Source organism: Bos javanicus, chromosome 6 (assembly GCF_032452875.1).
Source record: "Bos javanicus breed banteng chromosome 6, ARS-OSU_banteng_1.0, whole genome shotgun sequence".
NCBI classification, from domain to species: Eukaryota; Metazoa; Chordata; class Mammalia; order Artiodactyla; family Bovidae; genus Bos; species Bos javanicus.
In genome coordinates this window covers 98,104,394-98,116,423 of record NC_083873.1, presented here as the reverse complement: position 1 = coordinate 98,116,423, position 12,030 = coordinate 98,104,394, and the positions used below count along the sequence as shown (strand labels likewise).

Sequence of the window (12,030 nt, the reverse complement as noted above, 5' to 3'; positions counted from 1 at the left end):
TAAGAAACATTAAATCTACAATTCAAAGTGCCACTTCTGGTTTTCTTTACAGTATACCACGATTTTTAAAGTTTCCATGTCCATCACAAAAAGACTAAATCTAAGTTCCTGGATCTAAGATGCCACTTTTTCTTTAAAGTTTTAGTTCTGAATTTAAAACATCAATTTTCTTTCAAGTGCCTCAAAAGGTAAGCTATATATCCTTCACTAATGTATGCACAAGGACATTATTTGAGGTGACCCAGAACCTTTTCCTTATGAATATAGGATTACCAACAACAGGGTAATGTTGACTAGGCAATGAAGCCAAATACTAGAGATCAAGTGTCTTAGTGTGTACAAAACACACCCCACCAAGCCAAATGTACTGACTGAACGTCCTTCATGCTGTCAGGCAGTGCCCGTTAGTTCTCTACTTGCATTAGCTTCTAACAACTATTCTAATATTCATGATCACAAAAATTCAAAGCAGCATTCTAAAAATGAGGGTGTAACGCTAAAAACAAGACTGATAAGAATTATTAAGCGATAGCAAATTGCTTCCTAACCTGTCAGCTCCATCAGGACAAGGATTTTTTGTTTCGTTTACTCCTATGTGGAGGAGGGCATGGCAACCCACTCCAATATTTTTGCCTGGAGAATCCCCATGGACAGAGGAGCCTGGTGGGCTATAGTGCACAGGGTCGCAGAGAGTCAAACATGACTGAGTGACTAAGTATAGTACATATAATGCCTAGAACAGTACTTGGCATATCATAAGCACTCGAAGATACAACAGTATTAGGAACATTTTATTTCTTAAATTGAGTGGTTGATACATAGGTATTATACTATTCTTTATCCCCTTTGTCTCAATCATAATATTTATCAAAAGCATTCATTAATGCATTTAAAAAACCAAATTGCAATTATTCAAAACATTATCCAGAATATAGTCAAGAAACAAAAACATACAAATAAGGCCCAAATTCTTTCAAATTTATGACTTGTATTTGTAAGGCACATCCTCAAGCTACAGTTCAGCACTCACTGATTCTCATCTGATATTCTCACAAGCTTGACTGTATGATTTCTCAAAACTGCAATGAATCAAACTGGCTTTGTAAGAAAGCAGGTATACTAACAGAAAAGACAGCCAACTCCAAAAGAAGAGTCAAACTAGTCTAAGAAAGAAAGGAAATATTATCAAGCTTTAAAATAAAAATTGCTATTTTAAAAATTTCTAAATTTGAGGGATAAAATACAGTCATCTAATAATTTATTCAGACGGAATCTCATTTTCAGGAGTTCCCTGGTGCCCTGCTAGTTAGGTTTCCAGGCTTTCATTGCCATGGTCCGGGTTCAATCCCGGGTCAAGGAACTGAGATCCCACACACAAAAAATCTCATTCTCTCTCTCTGGATATATACATATACACACACTCTTATACACACAGATTTTTTTTCCCTATCTACATTTATACATATACTTTATTGCCCTGGGCATGATTTTAGTTAATGCATTCATTGGTTTATGATTTCTTTTTTAGATTACCTTACTTTTCATATAAATTAAATCAAGACTATGGCTAAACCCTCTTATTCTTAAAGCCCAGTTATCTTGTACTAATATTATATTCAAAGATGACAATGTCTCACTTATAAAAATTTGCTAATAACTTAAGTTTTAATTTACAGTTTCACAACTTATCAATCAACTAATCTATATTGGGAACATCAAAAAAATTTTTTTAAATCTAAAACAATGGAAAAGATGGAAAAATGACTGATGTGGAGTGGTACATGACAAGTACCAAATATTTTTCCATTAAAAAAAAATACTATGGAAAAAAAGAAATTTAGTTAATTAAGGCAACCTTGTGTCTCTGTCCCATGCATTTATCATCGACAAATGTTTATCAAACAAACGCCTATCATATATGTGAATTAAAGTTCAGTATATCAATTTCTGATTTCTTGGCACTTGAAGGGATTTGGAGGTCAATAAAACACATACACGGGAAAATGTACCACAGTCACTTCAGTTCAGTTCAGTTCAGTCACTGAGTCACGTCCGACTCTTTGCGACCCCATGGAATGCAGCACGCCAGGCCTCCCTGTCCATCACCAACTCCCGGAGTCCACCCAAACCCATGTCCATTGAGTCGGTGATGCCATCCAACCATCTCATCATCTGTCGTCCCCTTCTCCTCCTGCCCTCAATCTTTCCCAAAACCTTGCTTCGATCACCAGTCCCATCCACAACTGGGTATTGTTTTTGCTTTGGCTCCATTCCTTCATTCTTTCTGGAGTTATTTCTCCACTGATCTCCAGTAGCATATTGGGCACCTACTGACCTGGGGAGTTCATCTTTCAGTGTCCTATCTTTTTGCCTTTTCATACTGTTCGTGGGGTTCTCAAGGCAAGAATACTGAAGTGGTTTGCCATTAACCACATTCTGTCAGACCTCTACACCATGACCCGTCCGTCCGTCTCGGGTGGCTCCACACGGCATGGCTTAGTGTCACTGAGTTAGACACGGCTGTGGTCCGTGTGATCAGATTGGCTAGTTGTCTTTATAAAAAGTTCATTTGAAAAAAAAGAATCACCAAAACTACATAACTAAGAAGTAATATCACCAAAACTTAAAACACAACGGAGTTCTTCCCAGTGGACTAGACACTCTTGAAGAACTGGTAAAGTAGAAAGCAGGTCAGAAGAACTTATCCAGAATAAAGCACTGAAATGGAAAGTACAGAAGACAGAGGAAAGGGCAGAGAGGTCACAGTAAGACGGCCTGACAAGGGTTTCCCTGGGGTGCTAGAAGAGAAAACAGAATGGGATAGAGGCAACATTTACAGAGTGCAAGCTGAAAAACCTCTAAGACAATGAAAGAATCCAATCCTTTGATTCAAGAAACACAAGGAAGCCTAACCAGGATAATGCCATAGAGCATTTACAAAAATTGGCCCCAATTCTTATACTCTCTGTATCTATGCACCTTTGCAATGTGACTTTGTAGGTCTTTGCATCAAGAGGTAGAGTTTATCTCCCCACCCTCTGATCTGGGCTTGTTTTGACCAACAGAAGGCAGCAGAAGTAACATGCCTGTTCCAAGCACAGATTTCAAGAGAATTTGTGTTTATCTTTATCTCCTGGAACCTGATTTTGCCACATGAATTAGTCCAGGCCAACTTACTGGATGGGGCTTCCCTGGTGGCTCAGATGGTAAAGAATCTGCCTGCAATGCAAGAGACCTGGCTTTGATCCTTGGGTTGGGAAGATGCCCTGGAGAAGAGAATGGCTACCCACTTCAGTATGCTTGCCTGGAGAACTCCATGGACAGAGGAGCCTGGCAGGCTGCAGCCCATGGGGTTACATAGAGTTGGACCCAACTGAGCAACTTTCACTTGCACTTACACAACCTTTTGGATAATAAGGTAAGTAGCCTAGTCAGCACCACTGCCCCAGCCAACACAGAGAAGCAGAGTTGCCTACCTGATCTGATGCATGTGGAGCCCCTGTGGAACCAAGACCATGTGGAGCAGGGAAGAATCAACCAGCTGGGCCCAGCTCAAACTGCCAATAAACCCAACTGTGAGCTAATAAATGACTCTGTTTTAAGCCACAAAGTTCTGGGGTGGTTTATTTCACAGCAAAACTTAATTGACACAGATGAGCAAAATCAAATCCACACACTCATCATAGTGAAGCTGCAGAAAATTAAAGACAAAATCTTACAGCTAAGCGTTAATATAATTTAGAAGAGAAATAATTTTCTAATGAGGTTGATCTGTAAGCATTTTAAATATCTGAACTTAGTGGTAAGTAGGAAAACATGTGAGAAGAAGCTATCCAGGCAAAAAAAAAAAAAAAAAAATCAATATCTGAAAAGGCATCCAGTTTGCTGAAAATATAAAACCAAAAAGTAGGTGTGTTTCGAGTGAAGGGCATTGAGCCAAGCGACAGACTGTATTCTAGGTTTGTCACTAGCTATGTGACCTTGGAGCAAACGATTTCACCTGTTTTCTCATATGTAATGTAAATAATATCTGGGGCTTCCCTGGTGACTCAGATGGTACAGAATCTGCCTGCAATGCAGGTGACCTGGGTTCAATTCCTTGGTTGGGAAGACCCTCCAGAGAAAGGCATGGCTACCCACTCTAGTATTCTTGCCTGAAATTTCAAGGACAGAGGAGCCTGGCGGGTTATAGTCCATGGGCCACAAAAGACTCAGATACGACTGAGCAACTACCACCACCACCACCAATGTAAGTAATATCATTTACTGTTTAAGATTAAAATGTAATTAAAGTTATGCTTGGCATATGGTAAACACTAGATTTTACAGAACGCCCCTCTTCAGATGTGAATCACTGAAATTTGTATGTGGGAATAACAGAGAACCAGAGAATCTACATTAGAAGGGGTCTTTGAGGCTATGTAACCTCCTGTCAATAAAGGACAGAAATGGTATGGACCTAATAGAAGCAGAAGATATTAAGAAGAGATGGCAAGAATACACAGAAGAACTGTACAAAAAAGATCTTCACGACCCAGATAATCACGATGATATGATCACTCATCTAGAGCCAGACATCCTGGAATGTGAAGTCAAGTGGACCTTAGAAAGCATCACTACAAACAAAGCTAGTGGAGGTGATGGAATTCCAGTTGAGCTATTTCAAATCCTGAAAGATGATGCTGTGAAAGTGCTGCACTCAATATGCCAGCAAATTTGGAAAACTCAGCAGTGGCTACAGGACTGGAAAAGGTCAGTTTTCATTCCAATCCCAAAGAAAGGCAATGCCAAAGAATGGTCAAACTACCGCACAATTGCACTCATCTCACATGCTAGTAAAGTAATGCTCAAAATTTTCCGAGCCAGGCTTCAGCAATATGTGAACCATGAACTTTCTGATGTTCAAGCTGGTTTTAGAAAAGGCAGAGGAACCAGAGATCAAATTGCCAACATCCACTGGATCATGGAAAAAGCAAGAGAGTTGCAGAAAAACATCTATTTCTGCTTTATTGACTATGCCAAAGCCTTTGACTGTGTGGATCACAATAAACTGTGGAAAATTCTGAAAGAGATGGGAATACCAGACCACCTGACCTGCCTCTTAAGAAATCTGTATGCAGGTCAGGAAGCAACAGTTATCAACAGTTAGAACTGGACATGGAACAACATGGAACAACAACTGGTTCCAAATAGGAAAAGGAGTACGTCAAGGCTGTATATTATCATCCTGCTTGTTTAACTTCTATGCAGAGTACATCATGAGAAACGCTGGACTGGAAGAAACACAAGCTGGAATCAAGATTGCCGGGAGAAGTATCAATAACCTCAGATATGCAGATGACACCACCCTTATGTCAGAAACTGAAGAGGAACTCAAAAGCCTCTTGATGAAAGTGAAAGTGGAGAGTGAAAAAGTTGGCTTAAAGCTCAACATTCAGAAAACGAAGATCATGGCATCCGGTCCCGTCACTTCATGGGAAACAGATGGGGAAACAGTGGAAACAGTGTCAGACTTTATTTTTGGGGGCTCCAAAATCACTGCAGATGGTGACTGCAGCCATGAAATTAAAAGACGCTTACTCCTTGGAAGGAAAGTTATGTCCAACCTACATAGCATATTCAAAAGCAGAGACATTACTTTGCCAACAAAGGTCCATCTAGTCAAGGCTATGGTTTTTCCTGTGGTCATGTATGGATGTGAGAGCTGGACTGTGAAGAAGGCTGAGTGCCGAAGAATTGATGCTTTTGAAATGTGGTGTTGGAGAAGCTGCTTAAGAGTCCCTTGGACTGCAAGGAGATCCAACCAGTCCATTCTGAAGGAGATCAGCCCTGGGATTTCTTTGGAAGGAATGATGCTAAAGCTGAAACTCCAGTACTTTGGCCACCTCATGTGAAGAGTTGACTCATTGGAAAAGACCCTGATGCTCGGAGGGATTGGGGGCAGGAGGAGAAGGGGACGACAGAGGATGAGATGGCTGGAAGGCATCACTGACTCGATGGACATGAGTCTCAGTGAACTCCGGAGTTGGTGATGGACAGGGAGGCCTGGCATGCTGTGATTCATGGGGTTGCGAACAGTCGGACATGACTGAGCGACTGAACTGAACTGAACCTGCCTTTGGGGCATGTGTGTGTATAGTGTATGTAAGGTGTGTGTCTGTGTAATCTGAGCTGTGTGTGGGGGGGGGGGCAACTAAAAGAGCCCCCATTCTCTTCTTTCTCCAGGTTAACAGTTTTTTTGTAAAATGAAATGTTTCGATTTCAAAGGCCTGATATCTTCCTCTGGGTACCCTCCATCCCACAGAACTGGGGGTGGGGTGGGCAGGGTCATATCTGTATAACATTGACTCAGCAAAGACCTTAAATCCATGACCTCAAACCTGCCCTCAGAGAAGTAACAATCTAGTCGGAAAAGCAGAGAAGTTAAAAGACAAAACAATGATGCGCTATCCTAGAGGTAAACACAGGATGCCACTGGGCAGAGGAAGAGCAAATAACCGAGTCCTCGATGTGATGATGGTTGTTCTCAGAAGCTTTATGGAAGAAATAACATCTGAACTGAATTCTGAAGAACCACACAGGTTTTAGCCAAGTGAATAAGCTAGCACAAGAAATGCCCTCTCTCAAGGATTTTCTCTTATGAAACTTGTATGAGATAATCAACACAATGCATATGTACAAAAGCAGCATATATAATTTGCAAAATTGCTTCTCATATAGCCGATTTTTTATATCAATTTTAAACTGCTATTATTTCAGAGTTATGGCAAAGTATTTCTAATTGAAGTTTTGACAAGAAAAGCAGTGTAGTCTGCCAGGTTAAAAATTAGCTTTTTAGAGTACAGAAACCTGGTTTCAAATACAAACTCTACACCTTTCCAGCTATTTACTGAGTCAAGCAATATTTATTGAAAACCTACTCATAGATATTCTGTAAATTGCTGGTAATTCAGCAATATTTCAAAAAGGAATTTATTCCATTATTTCTTAATATGGACTCCTCTGTTGCATGCATGCATGCTAAGTTGCTTCAGTCGTGACCGACTCTGTGTGACCCCATGGACAGCAGCCCACCAGGTTCCTCTACCCACGGAATTCTCCAGGCAAGAATACTGGAGTGGGTTGCCATTTCCTTCTCCAATTTAATTGCTAAGTCACGTCTAACTCTTTGGAACCCTAGGGACCATAGCCCACCAGGCCCCTTTGTCCATGGGATTTCCCAGGCAAGAATACCGGAGTGGGTTGCCATTTCCTTCTCCACCTTTGTTACTCCGCTCCTAATACAAACCCTAAAACCACTGGTATAAGAGTATTTCTCTCATAGAGCATGTAGCTGGCAGAACTGTTTTCTTGTGAAAATAAATATGACACATTCTTGCCCAGACAGGACCAGATATGTACCTACAGGCAAGGCTAAGACTTTCCTTAAGAAGCACTGGCTATCAGTTATCAAGTACTTTATTCCATTTAATCTTCACAATAATTCGTGTACTAGACTCTTACAATAATAGCATCCAATTACCTCCTCCTAACCAGGCCCCTCTGCAATGTAACCTGGCCCCTCTTCCCATAGAGGTAGATTGCATTTCCTCTAGCCTTGAATCCAGCCTGGTCTTGGGACTTACTCTGACCAGTGCTTGAGACCTGATATTGTGAGACTTCCAAGGGTAGCCTTAAGAGGCCTTGCCAGCTTCTTCTTTCACCCCCTTGAAACCTTCTTAAGGCCTTGAATGAGAGACAGTGTGCAGAAAGAGAGACCCAGCCAACAGCTACATGTGTATGCAAGTCCATTTTAGCCCTCCCAACCCCAGCTGAGCTGCAGGATGACTGCACTTGCATGAGTAGGCCCAGACAAGACCAGCAAAACGACCTATTTGATCTAAAGCATATTGAGAAATTATACTTCTTTTACACCACTAAGTTTTTGATTTGTTACAGAGCAGTAAATAACTGACGCACCCAATAAGGCAGATACTGTTGTTTATCTGCAATTCAGAGCTGAGGAAGTAAATGCTTAGCTTAAGTTTCAGAATTCTACAAATACGTGAAAACTATATCTCTTCTGATAACTAACACACTTATCTTTTTTTTAACAAAACAAAAAGGAAAGCAAACATGGAAAAAAATATGTAAGTTTTACTTTCATCCAAATCTATCAAAATTACATGTAAAAAGAATTGAGCAGTGAGACATATTCAATTTATTTCCAACCCAGGGATTAAGTCAATATGTACTTACCAGCTTCTTAATAATAATAATAGTAAGGAGGACAATCCTGTGGCTCTTTCCAAGTGTCAGGTACTGTTCTAGGTGCATATACACACTCTATTTTGTCCTCAGAAAGAATAATTATCTTATAATTATCCCATCTTCCTGAGAGGGAAATTTCCCCACAAAGTAGTTAAGCCCAAGAGCACTGCTAAATTTCCCACTGATATACTGGATTACATTTACTAGCAGACAAAATGCATTACAGCCTACATAAAACAAAGTCAATGTTTCAATGGCCAGGTTAAAACAGGTGTAGCCTGTTAAAATGGATCGACCTGATCTTAGCTGTCAAATGTAAATAGGATCAATTTGAGAAGCACACTTGAAACAGAATTACCAAAAAAAAAATAATAATAGTGCTGTGAAATCTACAAAGAGGAAACAGACATCTATCTATCTCCCTATCTATCTATCTAGATGTAATTAACACTGTTGAATAACTGGCTGCAGGGCAGGCACAAATCACAAATTTAAGTTGGAGTGGACTTAACCCTTCTACATAAATTCCGACAAAATTTCTAATCATCTGTTTAAAATTCTGCAAACATCACTACTCTAGACATCCTGACCCACGTTGTGGTGACATTCCTCCATGCCCTTCTTCAGAGTTGGTGGCGAGGAGAGAGAGTACCCAAAACACAACCCACAGAAGGTGGTTCAAGTAGTTCTGGACGTCATGATAGCGGCCATACCTGCTCAGCCCCCGTCAGCCTCAAGAAGCCACCTCCCGGGAAAACTCTAAACCAAGGTTCCAGTCAAAGAGAAAAAAACGGGCGGAGAAAAGGCAAACAGAGGCCAGAATTCGGTGTGAGAGGCCGGCCAGTGATTGGGAAGGGGCACCGGAGAAGGTTTAGAAGGCCATGGGAGCAGTCGTCCCACAGACCGCGCTTCTAGAATCTTTAGAGAACGGAAAGGATGCCATCAAGGGCTGAAAAAGTTGACAGCCACTCCAGATCTATGGTCCTGAGCGCTCCCTGCACAAGGTCCCCTCCAGTTTTCTGCTGCTCCCAACGTCTGCCTCCACGACCGACCTCAGGCCCGCCCCCTTGATCTTCAGGCCCGCTCCTAGCTTCACATCCGAAAGCCGCCGTCAATCCAAGGAGAACAAGTCTCTGGCTTGCTTCTCCACCTCCCAGGCCCCCGGGAAATACTCACTTGCCCGCCAGATCTTTATGAGAGCCGCTCGAATTCATGAGCTGGGCCAAATCCTGTCGCACGGCTGCCGCCATCTTTCTCCCAGCTCGGCGGAGGCTGCGGGGCCTCTCGCGGCCGAAAGAAACCGAGTGTAGTCCTCCAGAGTGCGGCTAGAGGGAACCCGAGATGCCACAGAGTAGCGCCTGTGTAGGCCAGACCGCCGAGTATGGGCGCCTGCGTTAGGTCCGCCTCCAAGGTTGATTGACGCGAAGCTCCACTCCTCAAATCCTAGGCCCGCCCGGGCTTCTCTTACAGGCTCCGGCTCACGCGCTCCCACTTCGGATTGGCGGATGAACTCCAAGGGACTGTGTCGCTTGTGCAACCCCAGTAAGTGCCCGATTCGCAAAACTTCGGGGTTTTCGTCAAGTTCCGGATCTCATGTCTGTAGTTTACCATCCCTTGTTCTTTAAGTCTGCACTTAAACTACCCATGGTAAAGAACGAGGTTTTTTTGTTTACAATTCACCACAGACCGGTACTTTTGTAAAGTACAATAAAAAATGTCCCCATTCCCTTCCTACTCTGCGTCTGTATATGGATTGATCATACATCTCAGTTTGTCCAGGACAGTGCCATTTTCCATCTGTCGTCCTGGAGTAATTGTTAATAACATGCCCTTTCACTCTGGAAACTGTTCCATTTGGATGACAAATTATATGATCGCCTTACCTTAATACGTAATTGTATTTATGTATTTATATAGGAGTGCACATTTCTACAGCCTTGCCTACAAAGGGTGTTAAACTTTTGAATTTTTGCCGCTTTATATGTGAAAAAGAACATGTTCCCCATTTGGGGAAGGGGAAAGAAAAGTCCAGAACAAGGAAATCCTTTGAGAAAGTAATGTGGCGATTTGTTGTCGTTATTGTTGTTCTGTCGCTCAGTCGTGTCCAAATCTTTGCGACCCCATGGACTGCAGCAAGCCAGGCTTTCCTGTCCTTCACTACCGGTTCAGATGTCCCTCCATAGTTAAAAACAGTGAGATCTCCATGCCTGGCAACTGTGAGTCTGGATATTTAGTTTCCTTTTGCCTGGCACAAAGGAAAGGATGGTTTTGGAGAGTCAACCAGCAGTCTCCACTACCGTTTGTTCCTCTGATCATAATACAATATCTGTGTGTATCCTTCTTACGGTAGGAGACTCAACCCTAAAGAAGAAAGTTCAAGTTCCCACTCAGTGTTTGTAGCAGCTTAAAATCCAGGATGTCTGATAATGTACAACCCTCTCCAAAAGTTTGGAGGTAATTGTTCATGGTCCAGACATATATACACTATAGAACAAATTATCTGCCTCAGGCCCAAACATGTAATACAAAACAATAGAGGAGGAAGGACAGAAGGAATAGGATAACTACAGTTCCAGAAAAGTAAGAGTGGGAAGCACAGTAGTTACTTGTCCACAGCAATGGTAGAATCCTGCCCAGGAATTATGAACACCCACTACAGTTGTTATACCTGCATGGTGGTTGGACACCATGGTTAGTACTGCATTTTGAGAGGATAATTGCATTGTTCATTGTATTTGGTGGACCCCAGCTTTGCGTTCTAAATACAAGTTAACTGGATGTTGGAGGGTATTCCCTCTCTAGGGGAACGCTTTAGGACTTGAACAGGCGAGGGCATTTGTAGACCAGGTTTTTCAGTGAGCTTTTTTTAAACATAATGTCATTGAATATTCAGTAAACTCTGCTTCCTTTACAGACAGTTTCAGGTGCCAATAAACATACTCAAAGTTGTTTTTGAAGTGAGGTGTTAATTGCTCAGTCATGTCCAGCTCTTTGTGATCCCACGGACTATAGCCCACCAGGCTCCTCTGTCCATGGTATTCTCTAGGCAAGAATACTGGAGTGGGTTGCCATTTCCTCCTCCAGGGGATTCTCCCGACTCAGGGACTGAATCCAGGTCTCTTGCATTGTAGGCAAATTCTTTACTGTCTGAGCCACCAGGGAAGCTCCTAAAGTTTGTTTTTTTTTTTTAAGTGGTCATTAAATCTGCCCTATATCCTGACTTCCATATGCAACCCATTCTTAACATCTTAATGATGGCATCCTTGAAATCATCTGAAAGAATAAGCTTAAGTGAGAAGAGAACTCTATTAGTTTGATTTTTGCTTCAGTGTATCTTTCCTTTCTCTTGTTTTTTATTTATGTGTTTGCCAAAAAAATCACATTGGGCTCTGAGAAATCACTAGGCTAAGTTTTCTCTCCTGTAATTTAGGGTTACACAAGCCATCAACTTTTTCAACTTAGTGAAGCTCCAAAATTTCCAGACATTCTGTTCTCTATCTACCCTGACTTCAAACTTTACGTGTAGTACCTTATGCGTGCGTGCTCAGTTACCCCTGACTCTTTGCTGCCCCATGGGCTGTAGTTCTCCAGGCTCCTCTGTCCGTGGAATTTTCCAGGCAAGAAATACTGGAGTGGGGTTTCATTTACTACTCTAGGGGATCTTCCTAATCCAGTGATTGAACTTGAATCTCTTGTGTCTCCTGCACTGACAGGCAGATTCTTTCCCACTAGCGCCACCTGGGAAACTCTTGTAATACCTTGCTGAAAAATAAAAGCAGC

General features: G+C 41.9%; 1 protein-coding gene across 2 annotated transcripts in view; it reads right to left on the bottom strand.

Annotated features, from left to right (window-relative positions):
* The window catches only part of COPS4 (COP9 signalosome subunit 4), a 39,036-nt gene extending 29,443 nt beyond the window's left edge, over positions 1 to 9,593 (bottom strand). Inside the window, exon 1 of one of the 2 annotated variants that reach the window (XM_061420661.1) lies at positions 9,427 to 9,593. In XM_061420661.1, the coding sequence (XP_061276645.1) occupies positions 9,427 to 9,500 (74 nt within the window). In that variant the 5' untranslated portion in view covers positions 9,501 to 9,593. The remainder of the gene's footprint in view (positions 1 to 9,426) is intronic. The other variant, XM_061420660.1, reaches the window with a different exon arrangement.
* Between the last annotated feature and the right edge of the window lie 2,437 nt (positions 9,594 to 12,030).